Consider the following 18,016-nt stretch of genomic DNA (forward strand, 5'->3'; position numbering starts at 1 on the left):
ATGGACGGCAAGCCACCAAAAGCTCTGCAGGAGAAAAAAGCAAATACTCCTCTACAACCAACGAAACCAAAGCACCAGCCTTTAACACCACACAAAGCAGGGGGGAGGGGGAATCCACACAATTTTAAAACAGTTAACAAGACAGCACAGTACAACAAAACACACTGATTTTGTTTCACCATCAACAAGATAAAGTATTGGTTCCAAACCGGAATCTCTGTATGCCAGATGTTAAATCATACAAACCAAAGAGATCTCTTATCTCATACGATCTTATTAAAAATAGTTAAAATATAGCTGCTTCAGGCTTGCGCACACATTACATTTCCCCTCCCTCCATATCTTTTTAGCAGAATACTGCTAGAACAGAGGCAAAAACTTGTTCATTTATATTTAGCGAGATGTTTACAAAGCCAACCTTTCTTCTCAATATACGGTCCCAAGCCAAGTAACAGATTGTTATTTACAAATATTTTTGCATGTGCCAATGTAATGCACCTCCTCCCCCCCCCCCCTTTCAACTTTTGGGACCTCCTTGCAAAAACATTCACGTATCTGTTTACAAAAGCTTTCTTTGCTCTCACTAATATAGTCATGCAAATAAATCTGATTCGCAACATAGTACTGCCATGACATTCCACCCACTGTGAAATCTCTGATAGGGTGCAGCCACCCCTATAACTAATTGGAGGAGGAGGAAAATGTAACAGGGAGAAAGATGGTGCCACCAAGGTAAGTGGGAACAAGGCTACCCAAGAGGGGGTGGGCTGGGTTTTTTTGTTTTGTTTTTAATTGCATAACTTGGGATAGGAAGTTTAAAAAGTTCACCCTCCTGAAATTTGGATTTTTGAGAAATCAAAACCAGAGAATGTTTGGCACAGCTACTGCACTAGCTCTATCATGTGGGAAAAGCTGCCTGCTCTTGAATCTCTCTAGAAGTAGACTGGATGGTTGCTTTTCCCCTCAATTATTCTTTTTTAGAGGAAGGCTTGTCTTTTCCCCATGAGCTAAATGAAGCCATTCTCTTTCAGTGTGGCAACTAAGGGATACAAGGCAATGTGTGCCCAAGCCATTAGACTAATTTGTGTTACCTGTTGGGAAAAAAAATTGCTTGTTTCTCTCGTGCAAAAGGAAAATTGAATAGACTGAACGGCATTCTCTTTCTGAATGAGGACAATTTACACAAATAATTGAAAGCCTCTCCATAAATCAAGGGCAGTAAAAAAAAATATATATAAAATAGGCTGTAAACAGTGTGATCTACAATCACTTAAAGTGACAGATCTACTCAGAGTCAGCTTCGTTTCCAATGAAGTAAATGAGGCTAAGTGGATAAATGCTGAGTTTTTATTCATCTGCAGATTATTCTTTTAGTCTTTAAGGTTGTCAAAAGTAATGATCTTGTAACAGACTGTAGACCAGTTAACAATGAGTACCATGGGCTTAGGGGAAAACTGAGCCAGGCAGCACAACGCTGCATTAGTAAAGAAAAGCGCTCCCAAATCCCACCCACCCCCTTTTCCCTTTTCGCTTCTTATTTATTTTATTGATTCAAATATTTATACCCTGCCTTTCCTCCTGGCTCACGGCTGTTCTTCCCGTACTGTCAAAACAAGGTCAAAACCTTACTCGCACTGAAAAATATCTTCTTTATTCATAAGCAAACCTGTTTTCCCAGCATGCAAAAAAGGTAGTGATTCATGTTTCTTCTAGGTTCCCAAAACATTCCACTTGTTAAACTGCATAAACCCCAATTCTGCAAAAAATAGGTGCATTTGCAGCGCAATCCTAAACAGCTGCTTGCCCTAAGTATATTTAAGTCAATCGGTTAACCCTACTTAGGACTGCACATTAAGGAAGTGGTTGTTCTCTCCCTCTCTCTCCCCCCCCCCCAAGTTAAAAGAGGTTAGGGCGGGAAAAAACAAACAAACTTAAAGAACTTAATATGTTAATTATACATTTCTTTGCCAGTTGGATTAGCTGGCTGTTTATGTGATATATAGTCGTTCTGCCTTTTAAGCCGATCTGACCCAAAGGCAGAGGACAACAAATTAAAACTGATCATTAGTTCTAAGTAAAGGGCTGCTAAGTGAAGCTTGTCTTTAGTGTGGCAAAAGTGGATGGATGTTCAGATTAAGAGAGGCACGTCACAATGAGAGAGCAAGTTAGTCAAGAGGAAAAAAGAGGCCAAGTAGACAGACAGAAACGGAGGCAAAGGAATACCTTCATTTACTAAGAAACAGGTATGTAAAGGAGGAGCAGAGTCAGAGCCAAAGTGATCAGCTTCAGTGCTAGCAGAAACAGCGGGAGCAACTTGAGTAGGAAACAGAAATAAAGAGGATAATGAAGGCAGTCGTTTCCAGAAGTTAAAAAAAGAAAGAAAGAAAGAAAAAAGAGCTGGTTAGTAAATTAAAAAAGAACAAAGTATCTCTGGGACTATTTTTAAACTAAACAATCGTCTTACAGTCACCTTCCAAGAAATGTGTCGGGAGCAGAAAACTTAGTCGTAGAACAAAAAGAGACGTTTGCTTACTTAGACTATACCCCGGAACACCAAACAATCTTGTTTTATACTGGGGGATGGGGCGGGGGAACTACAACCCTCTTTGTAGTCATGCTTTGGCCACTGTTATGGCTACCCTTAAGATTATGCAAAACTACAAATTTTGAAAACATTAAATACACATACTTACCCCCTACTCCCATTCCCCCCCACCAACAAAAAGTGACTTAGTTGAACATAATTTTGAGCATCCCAACCTCTGAAGCTTCTTTCAAATGCCACACTGAATAAAACCACCTTGAAAACTAATCTCCTAAAGGCCACGTTGGGATTGATTTAATGCGTATCCCTTCCACTACTTCTGGTGAGGAAGCCACTTAAAACTTAATTGCGCAAAACAGTTTTTGCCAAATTAAAATTTCTGCAGTTTTACGATGGCCGTTTTCTGAATGGCGGCAGGGGTCCTTATTTTATCATGCGGAGGCAGTCCAGAGGCCGCAGTAAACTTTATAGTTTCGCTAATGCTCCATGAATCAAATTATCATATGAAAGGACGGGCAGACCTTATGGCACACACCATTCTACAACCAGAGGTCAATGGTAAGATTTAGAGGTCACTAGCTGCCACTTCCTTCTCCCAGAGAATTACCATATGTCATGCACAAGCATCTTCAAATTAATCCTCTTCCTTTATTCTGCAGAGGAGTGACAATAGGTTCAGGCGCCCTGAACAGATTAACCATTGTTTCCTGAATGGTATGTTTGGTTTTCATGCAGTGAACTTCTTTTGTCGCTCTAAGACATCTGCATCAAAATTACTTCTTCCATGATTTCCACGCAAATGCATTATGGTGGCACGCGCAAAGCGGTTAAGGGGAGCCATCGTAAAACTAGATCACGTTTTTCAATTTTTTTTTTTTTGTGAATTTCAATTCCCCCCCCCCTTTTTTTTATTGGTGTTAGAGCGGGTGAAACATTCATGCTGATAAAAGATGGGCCTTTCCAGAAATGCAAGCTTGGCAATTGCAAAGAGGTGGATGTTTAGTGTTTTGTTATTTTAGCTTTGCTCCTTTGCGATGGGGGCAAGTGAGGGACAAGAACCGTCTCTCTGGCTGTCATTGTTTATATCCATCAGGGTAACCGAAAGTAACAGCTGGCTGGATACTCAGTAGCACCAGGCTCTCTGGCCATCTGAAAATAAAAACCCACATGAATTGATCACTCCCCTCCTCTCTCCGATGTATGTTAACCGCATTGCAAGCTGCGAAGTTTTATGGCAGCAGAAACTCACCGTGAGAGATGCTTTGGGAAACAGAGATGGCGAGAAAATTTGTAAATTTAAAATGCATTCTAGGAAGTGATACCTTGAAGGCAAATGTGTATGCGAAATCCCAAGCTATTATCCCGGCCTTAGTAAAACAATACTCAGCCCTGCTAAGTCAGGCATTTGTGAACAAGTATCTGCTAGATGGTATTTTTATGACATTCAAACAACCACCAGCAGAAGGCCTCGGGGTTTGGACTAGCAATCTACAATCTCTGTCCATCTTAGAAAGATTGTCTTGAGAGTTGTGGGTTCCATGTGGACCAAATACAGATCAAAGTGCTGTGTGAATGATGGGGGGAGGGAATCAGGGAAAAAAACCCTGAGAGAAGAGATTGGTAAGCATACTGAGTGACAAATTCCCTCCAACAGGAACAACCACTGTCTTGCTTATATGAAGAAGAAAACTAGAAACTCAGAGCGGCTTACAATCTCCTACATCTTCTCCCCCCCACAACAGACACTCTGTGAGGTGGATGGGGCTGAGAGGGCTCTCACAGCAGCTGCCCATTCAAGGACAACTCCTGCGAGAGCTATGGCTAACCCAAGGCCATTCCAGCAGCTGTAAGTGGAGGAGCGGGGAATCAAACCTGGTTCTCCCAGATAAGAGCCCACACACTTAACCACTACACCAAACTGGGGGAGCAGGACACAGATAACTTTGATTTGACAAAAGATGCCAAGTCCTCATGGCTTTTCTAGGCCTGGAGTTTGAAAAAGGAACATCTGCAGTGAAATGTGCAACTGCCCCCAATGCAATGTGCACCTACTGCCTGTTTAAATCAGTGCAGTGGGATACAAAAAAGGTTATATATTAAGTGAGTAGTAGAATACCAGCGCCTAATTAAAAAAACAAATTAGCATCACATCAGAACAAAACAAGCCAGTGACACTCTCTCAGCGGCTCTTATGCAGTAGAAAAGAGCAAGAGACCAGCAGCACCTTAAAAACTAACAAAAATTTGTGGCAGTGCATGAGCTTTCGTGAGTCACTGCTCACTTCTTCAGATAAGCAGCGACTTAGGAAAACTCATCCCCCTGCCACAAATGTTAGTTTTTTAAGGCGCTGCTGAACTCTTGCTCTTCTCTACTGCTACAGACAGACTAATACAGTTACCTCACCTAGACATGGCTCTTATGAGCACTCTTCCCCAATGTAGCGACTAGGCATGAGCAGGAATTGAAGGACAGACTGCGATTTGTGTTAAAAATGGCTGATTCACGGTTCATTGTGAATTGATTTGGCAAATGGGTGTTGTGAACAAAATAAAAAGGAAACGGCTTGTTTTTGGGGACAGTTCGTCTATGTCATTATTGGTGGGGGATCCTCCTCGCGCACCACAACATGCCCAGCATGATGATATCACCTGGAAGTGACATTATTGTGCCGGACATGTTGCCCGGGGGGGGGGGGGGACACATTATCACTTGGGGAAAAACCTACTCTATGGTCATCATAGAGTTTTTTCCTGAGTGACAGAGCATCCCCGTGGCAATGTGCCTGGTGATAACATCACTTGCAGGTGATGTCATCATGCTGGACACGTTGAGGTGCACCTGCGCTTTCCAGCCTTCTTGGGGGCCATTCCACGCCTTTCCGAAACCAAGGAATCACAAATCGTTCTGGAAATGCTTTTATCTGAAATCTGGTATTATTTATTGTTTTAGCTATCATTGTACATTGCCCAGAGCTCAGCTTTGGTCTCAGTGGGGTGATTAATTAAGTCAAACAAACAAACATGAAACAAAAGGAGCCACCAAACTGGATAACCCAATGAACCACAAAACAAAACAAGCCACCATTTTCGCATTCTGTGCCCATTCCTAGTGGTGACTGTTTCATGTTTCAGGCCAGTGGACAAGGCCCTTGCTTTGTAGGGCTTGGGGTTGGCAGTGGCTTCTCACCTTGAAATGGCTGCTGCCAGAGGAATGGGAAAGCTGCAGCAAACCTGGGGAACAAGTTTCATTCCAGGGTTGGAATGGAACATGGCTCCTCCTGGTTGATGGCAACTGCAAATGTGACTCTTCCACCAGCCATGGATTGAGGACCTCATTACACCTGGGACAAGCAGCTAGTAGTAAAGGGATTACAAGGACGGACCACTTCTTTGCCCAAACATCAGAACAAAAACTGTTTTGAGCTATAAGGAAAAGTGGTATAAAACTATCTTAAAAGTGTCAGAAGGTGGTGGGGGAGAATAATGCAAAAGCTCATTGGCCAAGTCAAGGATTCAGATGTTATTTCAGACATGGTCACTTCTGAGGACTCGACATGGTCACTGCACGCGGATAGATGCTTGGCAACTGACCCACTTCTGCAGGCTAGCCATTGCTCCTGTGGTAGAATAAGCTATTGCAATGAAGCAGAAACAGTTCGTTCTGAATAGGTGAACATTCCAACCACCACCACTTTAGAAGCAGAATGGAAAACTTTTGGTAACAAGTCTGACTACAAAGGCAGAAGCAAGAGTTTTGTGCTGGAACTAGGTGACTTCCAGCACTACTGCCATGAACTATGCTTTCTGAACGTTCTCTTTTGAACTCAGATCAATGTTTTAAGCCCAAAAGCAACAGTAGCAAAATTGGGCGGGAGGGGTGGGGTAAACTACTGGTAAAAAGCCAGCCCAGGCGTGGAAGCACAGGACCACCTCACAGCTACGGCAACTCCCCTGGATGTTGACACAGGCACTGTGAGAAACATGGCTGCCATGGGCCCACCTTGGGTATGCGCAAGTCAGCCTTCAGTTCTGCAACAGCTTGCAATCTCTCGTCAGAAGAGTCAGACATTTCAACCTCTTTTCAGCCGCAATAATCTGTGTCTGGTGATACTGTTTTAAAGTTTTAATCATCCTAATTCTCATACAGAGGTCAATTTTTTTTTTCAAGGCTCAAGAGAGAGAGGACATAATCCAAGACAAATAACAGCCCAAATGATGAATCTGTCCTTTGATGTTTTACCTTGTTTAATCAGCCCTTGAGATGCTGGACTGGCAGGTGGTACAGGCACCTTCACTTTAGCGAGCTCAGGAGTCCCTGGCCTAGGAGGTCTGCAAATAAGAATCATCATCAAAAGCGGAACACGTAAAAAAATAAATAAATAAATCAGGAGATATTTTTTAAGTGAGTTCTTTGGAGGCAGTGCATGTAGTGAATGTTGTGATGAAGACGACTGCAGTACCGCCATCACTACTATAGCGCTTTAATGTTTTGTATGATTGTTCAGGGAGCCCCGTGGCGCAGAGTGGTAAAGCTGAGTATTGCAGTCGAAGCCCTCTGCTCACGACCTGAGTTCGATCCCCAGTGGTAGCTGGGTTTTCAGGTAGCCGGCTCAGGCTGACTCAGCCTTCCATCCTTCCGAGGTCGGTAAAATGAGTACCCAGCTTGCTGAGGGGAAAGTGTAGATGACTGGGGAAGGCAATGGCAAACTACCCCATAAAAAGTCTGCCGTGAAAACGTTGTGAAAGCAACGTCACCCCCAGAGTCGAAAATGGCTGGTGCTTGCACAGGGGACTACCTTTACCTTTATGATTGTTTACTGGTTTTAAAGTTTTGGTTGGCCTACTGGCCTTGTTTGCTGCCAGTGTTCCCGCTAAGCTGACTTAGTGTGAGCTAGCTCACAGACTTTCAGCCTCCGGCTCACACATTTTTGTCTTAGCTCAGGAAGGATGACCCCAGAGCACAATAATTTACGTAGTAGCTCACAACTTTAATGCCAGGAGCTCACAAAGCAAAACTGTTGCTCACGAGACTTTGCAGCTTAGAGGGAACATTGTTTGCCTGAGCCTGCTTCAGTGGGGAGGGCAGGATACAAATGGAAATAAATGTAAATACTGGGTGTTTCCTCTCTACCCTACTGGTCTTGGGATCTCCTTCATGCCTCTTTGTTCCTTTTCATTTTCTCCCAGCCATCCACCTTCTTCCAAGGCTGCAGACATCCTTCCTCCACTATGTCTCCACATTATACTGTCCCCATTCCTCCTTCTGGTGGTTAATTCGGCATTCCACATGGGCCCCGTGCCCAGGACAGGTGTCACCCCCATTCTTAGGAGATTTTTGATATTTTACAGCAGCAATTCATCTTTAAAACCAGACAAACACACACACATGCAATCCTGCTTTAAGAACAGCTGGTTTTTAGACCTCGCTTTTCTCTACCGTACGGAGTCTCAAAACGGCTTACAATTGCCTTCCCCTTCCTCTTCCCACCACAAGCACCTTGTGAAGTGGGGGGCGGGTTTGAGAGCGTTCTGAGAGAAACTGTGATGGGCTCAAGGTCACCCAGCAGGCTTCATGTGGAGGACAAGTGGGAAATCAAACCCAGTTTTCTAGATAAACCACTACAACACGCTGGCTTTAAAAGTGTTGTAACTTGTCCCAGTATCTGACTAAGAATTTTGTCAGAGGCAAATCCTACCATTTACTTTCTTCCACAGTAGACCCCTGTGTTACTTGGTCTATTGACTCCTAGGAAGATTTCAGGCAATGAGATTCAATGGACTGTGTCAGTAAGGGAAGGATGGAAAGCCCTTGTGGATTTCATTGGATACGACCCAATAAACCCAAGTTCTGTAAATAAACCCAAGTTCTATGAATAAATCTACTCACAAACACAGCTTTCACCTTACTTGAAATGTTATCATTTTAAAGATTCTGAAGGAAACAGCATCCCTGAATGGAGTCCAATTACATATACCTAGAATTTCACTACTTCTGATATCAATGGCCTGGTTTTTATGATTCCCAAGGAAGAGTGGAAAGTTAACGAGATCGCTGGCACACATGCGATGGTTACTAAGAATGGGCAAAAAATATACTGTAAAGGGCAAACAGACAGTTAGAAGAGAACATTAAATTGCTTTTCAAGCTACCTGACTGGTCCCTTCTTCATATGATCACCAATAAACGTCGCATTCGTCATACTCATCAAGGTGTTTGCCAAGGAAATAATGGAGAGGAGGTGCTGAGTGGTTACTGCTCGTGATATGCCGTATGTACCCCTGATGTGCCCTTCCGTGAGGGACACAGTCTTTCCTACATCTGCATCAATAGAGGGTACCTTGCCTATAGGTTGATTGTATCCGGGAAGCATCAGAGACATGTGACCTCCTCTTGAGATCAAGCCAAATGATACAGAACAGTGTGGCTTTAGCATCCCCAGGCGTTCACTGCACAGCTCATCTAGAACACCGTTCAAGCCCCAGGCATGAAGGCATGACATAAACAGCTTAGCTGTGTCCATGGTTAGGTTATATTCTAAAAGAGTTAATGGTTTAGATTTGCTGGACCGATACTCTGGGTCGCCGTCTTCTCTCCTCTGCCTGGCTTCCTCGTCTTCCTCGTCCTCGTCAAGAAGATGTTCTTTTATGTTTTCTTTGATTGTTTCCTTGACCTGCTGGAACAGGACTGCTGCTCGTTTGCCAGCCAGGAAGGAACCTCCTTTGTCAGAACTGCCAGATGCTTTCTGCAAATTCTCCGGGGAAATAAGGGCTGTGTTAGGCCTGGAGGCTTCTTCAGTTAGTAGCTGAATAATCAGAGCTTCCACATCAAAGAAGAGCACGTGGATATCTGGGTCTGTTAAGTTAGTCTTGAGGGCTTGGACCATCAGAGAATTGTGTGAGTATTTAGGCAAGTTTCCCTGTAACCAAAAAAAAAAAATGGTTTTTGGTTTATTCTGCCTTCAGGATTTATGTGCAATGTGGACACACATGAAAATTTTTAAGTTGCATCCATTTTTTTAAAAAGCAAATAAATAGATGATTTGCAAATACTGTATGATCCTGTTTAAATTCACATACAAAGCAGTAACATACACATTTTAAAATATGTGCTAATTAAAAGACAACATGGAAGCTGAAGGGTACTTTTTTTTCTACCAAGGAGGGCAGAGTGAATGCAGGATACTGAGATACACTGCTTTAATTTTTTTAAAAACTACACTACCACAACCCACTAAACTAAAGTCCTTCTAAATTCCATGATCACACGGAAATGCAAACCACAAAATTCTTTCTCCGTATCTTTGGAACCCGTTAGGAACATTCACCTTATTGGGGCATTTACCATATTAAAATACTGAGGTGTTTACCCTTTCATGTTTTAATGTGAGGATAATGCTTCTACTGTCTCTATCCATATATACACCAGACTTAACAACAGGAAGGATTACATTAGTCCCGCTAAGAGAAGACTGTGCAGCTACACAAATGACAAGGGAGCAGATTGACACCCCCAATGTTTCTTGGGGAGAGAGAAATCTTTCTCCCACATGTTGATAAAATGCAGGAGTTCACAGGACATATGCCAAGACACAAAACACCAGCAACATTATATACCCTGTGTATATAACTGAAAATTCTAAGTCTTCAAAATAAAACAGAAACTTGGCTAATGTCTCAAAACTTTTTGAAAATCCAGGTATTTCAGTTAACACTGAAATCCTATGCAGAGTTGCCCCGGTTTAAGTCCACATAGACTGGAAGTCCATGGAAGTCAACACACTTAGACTGGATTACAGAATTTGCACCATAAGGAACACCTGCTCTCATACAAACCTACCGGCTCGCTCCAGCCATCCTCGGAGGCTGTGCTCTGGTTGCCCCTCACTATGGCGACCCAAGAATGGGCCTTCTCTGTCACTGCACTAAATTTCTGGAACTCCCTTCCTATCCTAACAGTGTTTTTTAGCCAGAAGGTGAAGATCTTTTTGTTTGATCTAGCTAGGGATGCCAAGCCCCTGGTCCGGATGGAGGTTCCCCCACCTGGGAGGTTCCCAACCCACTGGCCCATACTGGGCCAGCGGGGGCAACCTCCCCCTACGTTGCCGGCGCAATTACATCACCCGGAAGTGATGTCATTGCGCCGGCAACACCATGTGCAGCTGCTCTAGGTGTTTCCTGGAAAACTCTATGGTTTTCCCAGATGCTCTAACAATTTGGGAGGGAAAATTCTGTAGTACAATAGGTACCATAGAGTTTTCCCCTCCCAAAGGGCTAGAGTGTCCGGGAAAACCATAGAGTTTTCCCGGAAAAGCCTACAGCGGCCGCACACAGCATCGCCAGCACAATGACTTCACTTCCAGGTGATTTCATTGCATCACATGCACATGCAAAACATGCATGAATGTCCCCCGCTCCAGGACGAAGGGGACTTGGCAACCCTAGGTATGGCATAATCCCAATAATGGTACTGGTGGTTCCTTCTAATGCTACTTATACGTTTTTAACCGAATGTTATAATTTAACTGCATTTTAAATTGTTTAAATGCTGTGTGGACCCTGACGGTGTGGAAAGGCAGCATTAAAATGTTTTAAAATAAAATAGTAAGGCTGAAGGTACAAACACCCCCAAAATGATCTGTCAAATTATTATTGCTACTTTAAGATTTGTTTTCAATACTTGCTCTGTCAGTGACCTTACAGCCAATGTTCCCTCTAAACTGCAGAGTCTTGTGAGCAAAAATGCTACTTTGTGAGCCACTTGCATTAAAGTTGTGAGCTACTGGCATTAAAGTTGTGTGCTACTGCCTAAATTATTGTTCTCTGGGGCCTTTTTTCCTGAGCTAAGACAAAAATGAGCTGAAGGCTAAAAATCTGTGAGTTAGCTCATGCTAACTCAGCTTAGAGGGAACACTGCTTACAGCTAAATTTATTTCATTCAGCGCATCACTGAGAAATGTTGTGAAAGCACCTGGGCAGATTATGATGGACACCTTGGGAATCTGTCCCCCCCAACACCTTTCTCAAGCTCTGTCCATTTACAAAGAGGCCACGTTTGAAGGATGAAACTTGGTAATATCTGAAGCAGGGGGCCCCAACCCCTTTGAGCCCTTGGGCACCTTTGGAATTCTGACACCACATGGTGGGTGCAGCCACAAAATGGCTACACCAGGGGGGGACCAAACCTGGCACAAAATGGCTGCTGCATCTTACCTCCAGTCACACAGTAAAGATCCTTGTGCTGCGGTAGCAGCTGCTGCTAAAGCAAGCTTTTTAGAAATTTGTACAGCCAATCAAATTTCCAACTGCCAATAGGGTTGCCAAGTCCAATTTAAGAAATATCTGGGGACTTTGGGGGTGGAGCCAGGAGACTTTGGGGGTGGAGCCAGGAGCAAGGAAGTGACATCACTTCCAAGTCAAAGGTCAAGTGATGTCACTTCCTGAACTTCACTCCTCTATATCACTTCCAGCACACTGCATCAAACCCCACCTCTAAAACCCTTCATGGGGGTTTAGGAATCCTAATTTCTACATCACTTAAATTGAATGTGTCCATCTAAAAAATTCAAACCCATGGGCAATGGCTATCCTCCTACACTTCAAAATGGGGTCTCTTCTAATACTAAATGTATATATCCCTCCCCAGCAAAAATGATCAGATATAGCAAGGTGCTGTAATTAATCTGAATTTTTTATTGAAGAACTTTTATTAGATACTCCAGCACACCTGATTCTAAAGGGGGGGGGGAGAGAGACTTTAGTGCTAGACTCAATTCAAATGATAAGATTCTAATTGACAAATTTGGATGAAATCTTGCTAAATAATGTCACTTAATTCAAAACAGATATGGGCTTCCCTCTTAAACAGTGGAAGCCATTCCCAACCTAGTAAGACTTAGTTACTGCTGTCTTCTCAGGTCAAACACAATTACAAGCCTAAGTAGCTCTATCATACCTCTGGTAATTCTGTGGTCAGGTATTTCTCAGTTGCATTCTCTTTGCCACAAAAAAGAATTTGTAGCTCTTTATGCTTCAGGAACTTGGCAATTTGGAAGCTTAAGATAATTCACACCAGAGAAAATTCTTATATGCACACTAGAGCATATTATGTCCTCCTCTATGTCTAGCAATTGGGAGTGGAGGTTTGCATATATCACCCCTACCAAAAATCCTAATAAGCAGCTCTGGTTACCATCATGTAATAGAATAGCTCTAGGGTTGCCAGGACCTGTCACTGACCAGAGGCAGGAGTAGGGTTGCCAGCTCCAGGTTGGGGTATTCCTGGAGACTTGGAGGTGGAGCCTGGGGAAGACACGGAACTCAGTAGATTACAATGCTCCCAAAGTCCACTCTCCAAAGCATCCATTTTCTCCAGCAGAAATTGACTTTGTAATCTGGAGATATGCCATAATTTCAGGAAATACTTTCAAGTATCAGTTATTCATCTTTTCATTTAGTGGGATTAGAAAAGAACACAATATCAAAACAATATCTGCAGTACTGCATTTAGAACACCTGAGACTCAGAAGCAATGTTCTCTCTAAGCTGTGGGGTCATGTGAGCAAAAAATCTACTTTGTGAGCTATTGGCATTGAAGTCATGAGCTCCTGCATAAATTAGTTTCATGTGGGGCCATTTTTCCTGAGCTAAGACCAAAATGTGTGAGCTGGAGACTAAAAACTGAACTAGCTCACACTAACTCAGCTTAGAGGAAACATTGCTCAAAAATATGTTTAAAAGTCATCTAGAACCAACATATTCATAATGCAATAAACTATATTGCTTCCTTTTCACAAAAAATACAATTCCTGTCAAACTATCTGATCTTTACCTGGAAAATCCCTCCCCCCAGTCGTTATAGGATTGGTTTGTTTGGTGTGTTTGTTGTGATAAAAAACCTGCTATATCTTAAGGGGGGGGGGAGGAGAGCAGGATAATTAACTCAGCAAAACAATGCTAGCAAATAAAAATAGGTTAGTTTTAACACCCATTTTCTCAAGTGAAAATGACTTCTGTAATCTGCAAATCAGTTGAATAAATATGCTTGCATATGAAAAAATATACCTTGAATTAAACTTTGTTGGTCTTAAAGGTGCCACTGGGTTCAAAGTTTTAGCAAGGTTTTAAAAATTAAGACAAATTTCTTCAGAATGTTCCAGACACCCGGGCCAGCATATACCAAAGTTAAGCTGAACATGGGGTAGCCAAAGGCAATAAAAGCAGAGGAGGCAATAAATCAGATAAGACAATGAAAAAATAAACAGTCTCCACAAGAACACAAGGCTGGGACTGTGCTTAGCCCAGCCCGGCTGAGAAGCACATAAAACGAAAACTTAAGCACTCTAAACCGATACCTTAAATCATTTAAAATCAAGCTTTAGAAAGCACCTTAGTCGCAGAGCAAAACAGCGTCAGAAGACTACTCCTTGCCTGCACTTCCTGTTCTGGAAGAGAGGCTTTTCTTCTTAAAGGCAAAACAACCCCAAAAGTTCTCAATAAGTATTCTACTGCAAAGTTTTGCAGAAGTTGCTGCTGACAGGTTGAGGGCAAGGCAGTTTATCAGTTCATGCATCATTCAAAATCTCATCAAGAACACCTCATGCCTTTCTGTTCTGCAGTGAAGGCACAGAGCAGGTTTGTGTGACGAGAAAATGTTTGCAAGATCTCCCTCTCTCTGTGCCTGGAAGGAATGTTTATTTACACACCAACCACCTCTACAAATCTTCTTTACTAACAGGACAGGACACACACACACACACACCCTCCCTTCCCTTCTTTTTCGGCTCTTGCTTAGCATGCCTGGGTGAGGACTGGACTCCAGCGCCGAGCCTTCGGTGGGTGCAGGGAATCAGGCAGGCTCTCTCCGGAGAGTGGCATGAAGTTCCCTCCCTCCCCCCGCTTCTGGACTTTTGGAGACCGGGGGAGGAGGCTATAAATTCTGGAGTCCCCCGCCAGGGCGGGGGGGTTGGGAAGCCTAACTGCCAATCAGAAGTCTCATTTTAACTCATTTTAAATTAATGTTTTGGGGCAGTTAGTGGCATTAAGATGTGCATACATGTCTTCTTCAGGCAGTATCCTTGGAGAAAATTTCAAAACTGTTATTTCTTTATGTTGTGGTGGTGGGGGGGAGCGACTTATTTTCATTTAATGTTTTCTCAAATACTATCAACCTAGACTGCCAGCCAGTATTTTGTTTTAAAACAAAGCCATACTCCATTTCTCATACATACCGCTCTGCCTTGGAAAGCTCAGAGCTGCTAACATTGAGCTACCAGTCAAAGAGACTGGGTTACAAGTACTTACTTTTTTTTTTTACTTCTAAGAGTGAAAAAAAGGTATTCCTAATTCCTAGGTACAGTATCCAGTTTTTAGGCTCACAGATGACCAAGGAACTAGATCAAGATGGGTACCATGTTAGTCTGTCTGAAACAGTAGAAAAGGTCAAGAGACCAGTAGCACCTTAAAGACTAAAAATACTTGTGGCAGGGTGTGAGCTTTCATGCTCATCCTGTAATGTGACTTATGCCATCATGTCAATAACAATACTCCCTGTAAGCTGTGGAGTCTTGTAAGCAAAACTCCACAGCTTACAGGGAGTATTGTAAGCAAAAACTCTACTTTGTGAGCTACGGGCATTAAAGTTGTGAGCTCCTGCATAGCTTGTTCTGGGGCCATTTTCCCTGAGGTAAGACAAAAATGTATGAGCCAGTGGCTAAAAAACTGTGAGCTAGATCACACTAACTCAGCTTAGAGGGAACACTAGTCAGCAATGTCCTTTCACCCTCTACAGTGGACAAATAGGCCAGTCCCTACCAACAAAAGACAAATGTACATACGTCTGACATCAGAAACCACAACACTCAAAAACCAGTAGGGGAACATTTTAATCTTTCAGGACATTCAGTTGCTGATTTAAGAGCAGCAGTTCTCTTACAAACAAATTTAAATGGGAGATTAGAGAGACTGCTGAATTGCAACTGATAATGATGCTCAAAATAATGCATCCTCTTGGACTGAATTGAGACCTAGGTTTCCTGACTCATGCTGATTTCTGCCACCACTCTGCATATCACACATAATCCAATCACACCTGCTATTGTCATTCAACATAAGAAATCACTGTACTCTCCAAGATGTGAGGACAGATGGTCTCTCATTCTAGCTGTATCTGAAGAAGTGCACAGCAACTCACAAAAGCTCATACCCTGCCACAGATTTTGTTAGTTTCTGAGGTGCTACTGGACTCTTGTTCTTTTCTACAGACCAAGTAACTAGGCTTTTTTTTCAAGCTGAAGTAGTAATGATTACTAACACGTCTAACAGCTATTTAATCGTTTTAGGGTTACAGAGAACATCACATATACTACCATAGTACTTTCATCATCAGTGTTTTTCCTGTGCGCCCTCTTACACACTCAGAGAGGGACACAATATAAAAACAGAAGAACATAAGAGAAGCCATGTTGGATCAGGCCAATGGCCCATCCAGCTCAATACCCAGTGTCACATAGTGGCCAAAACCCAAGTATCATCAGGAGGGCCAATAGTAGGCGCAAAACTCCAGAAGCCCTCCCACTGTGGCCCCCAGACATCAAGGCTGCCTGACAAGGTCTAGAGCAGGGGTGCCGAATTAATTTGGGGATGGGACGGTGGCTCAGTGGTAGAGCATCTGCTTGGGAAGCAGAAGGTCCCAGGTTCAATCCCTGGCATCTCCAAAAAAGGGTCCAGGCAAATAGGTGTGAAAAACCTCAGCTTGAGACCCTGGAGAGCCGCTGCCAGTCTGAGAAGACAATACTGACTTTGATGGACCAAGGGTCTGATTCAGTAGAAGGCAGCTTCATATGTTCATATGTTCAATTTGTTATGAGGGTTGGATCTGACATAAATGAGACCTTGTAGGGCTGGGCCATGTGTGTCATAAAATGTAATGCCAGGTAGCAGAGACATAAACCTTATAAAGGACACAAACATAAAGATTTTGTATCTTTCCCATGTGATTGAGGGAACTGGGCAAAGGAAGCTCTGGCTCTTTCCCTCCCTCCCCAGGGGATGAGGGGAGTGGAGCCTCAGCCAATAGAAGGAATAGAGGCTTGGCTCAGTAGCTCTGAGCCAAGCTCTCCTTCCTCCCCAAGGGAGGAGCTTCAGTCAATGGAGAAAATAGAGGCTTTGTTCTATAGCTCCTATGTGATTGAGCAAGCCTGGCAAATCAAGCTGTGACACAGAAGGAAGCAAGAGAGAGGGAGAAGAAAGGAGACTTGCTTGAGGGCCTGATAGGAATCCTTCAAGGGGTCTGATCTGGCCCTTGGGCTACATGTTTGACACTCCTAGTCTAGAGGCCACGGGAAGAAGGTGGTAAGCAGTGGGATGCCACAGGGCCCAGTATTAGGTCTGCTGCTTTTTAACTTGTTCATTAATTATTTGAAATTGGAAGTAAGCACTCTGTGAGTTCAAACCCTCACATGGAGGATAAAACCACCATAATGGTGGTTCCCGTACTTTGAACTGCCCTCCTTAGAGGGATCCTTTGAACTTCTCTGGCTGGGAATGAATCTTCAAGCAAAAGGCTTTTCAATTTAGAATAGTATTTATCAACTACTGACTTTCTAACGTCCCCAATTACTGCAACATGCTTTCTATCTTGCTCATGGTTGACATTTTATTGTTGTCTGTGACCCCACTGGTGGACCTCCTGATGGCACCTAGGTTTTGGCCACTGTAGAACAGAGCGTTGGACTGGATGGGCCATTGGCCTGATCCAATATGGCATCTCTTATGTTCTTATCTTGTGAGTGGAAAAGTTTAACATGACTGCTGGTCTTTTAAAAATATTTGATAATGTTTTTTTAAAAAATTTGTATGCATGCTCCTTGAGATACTTACAAAAGTAAAAAATGGGACAAAATAAGCTTTAATAAAACAAATGGAAGCTTTAAAAGCATAAAAATAAAACCAGTGAAAACACACATACACAGAGGAGAAAATATAGTTCCAGTTTAATTACACTGCTGTAATAACTGAAATACAAGATACAAAAAGGAATTGAACACAGACAGTGTGTAAGATATGACTGGAATTGAAAACATTACTTTATCTTAAGGTAGTCTCCTCTGTGCAAGCACCAGTCGTTTACGACTCTGGGATGACGTCGCATCACGTTTTCACGGCACACTTTTTTATGGGGTGGTTTGCCATTGCCTTCCCCAGTCATCTACACTTTCCCCCCAGCAAGCTGGGTACTCATTTTACCGACCTCAGAAAGATGGAAGGCTGAGTCAACCTTGAGCCAGATACCTAAACCCAGCTTCCTCTGGGATCGAACTCAGGTCGTGAGCAGAGAGCTCGGACTGCAGTACTGCAGCTTTACCACTCCACACTACGGGGCTACTTTGTCTTACAACTCGTCTACTTAATAACAGGATACTACCCTGTAGTCTTAAAAGAATAGGCAGCTGACAGGGTACTGCCTACAATACCA

At 43.1% G+C, this 18,016-nt stretch overlaps 1 protein-coding gene across 3 annotated transcripts in view; it reads right to left on the bottom strand.

Annotated features, from left to right (window-relative positions):
* Positions 1-18,016, bottom strand: part of WDR7 (WD repeat domain 7) — a 301,241-nt gene that overhangs the window by 247,886 nt on the left and 35,339 nt on the right. For 2 of the 3 annotated variants that reach the window (XM_060236131.1, XM_060236130.1), the window contains exons 14-16: positions 8,695-9,461; positions 6,785-6,873; positions 2,224-2,313 (exon numbers count right to left, since the gene is read on the bottom strand). In XM_060236131.1, coding sequence (XP_060092114.1) covers positions 2,224-2,313; positions 6,785-6,873; positions 8,695-9,461 — 946 coding nt within the window. The remainder of the gene's footprint in view (positions 1-2,223; positions 2,314-6,784; positions 6,874-8,694; positions 9,462-18,016) is intronic. The other variant, XM_060236133.1, reaches the window with a different exon arrangement.

This window comes from Heteronotia binoei, chromosome 4 (genome assembly GCF_032191835.1).
Source record: "Heteronotia binoei isolate CCM8104 ecotype False Entrance Well chromosome 4, APGP_CSIRO_Hbin_v1, whole genome shotgun sequence".
NCBI classification, from domain to species: domain Eukaryota; kingdom Metazoa; phylum Chordata; class Lepidosauria; order Squamata; family Gekkonidae; genus Heteronotia; species Heteronotia binoei.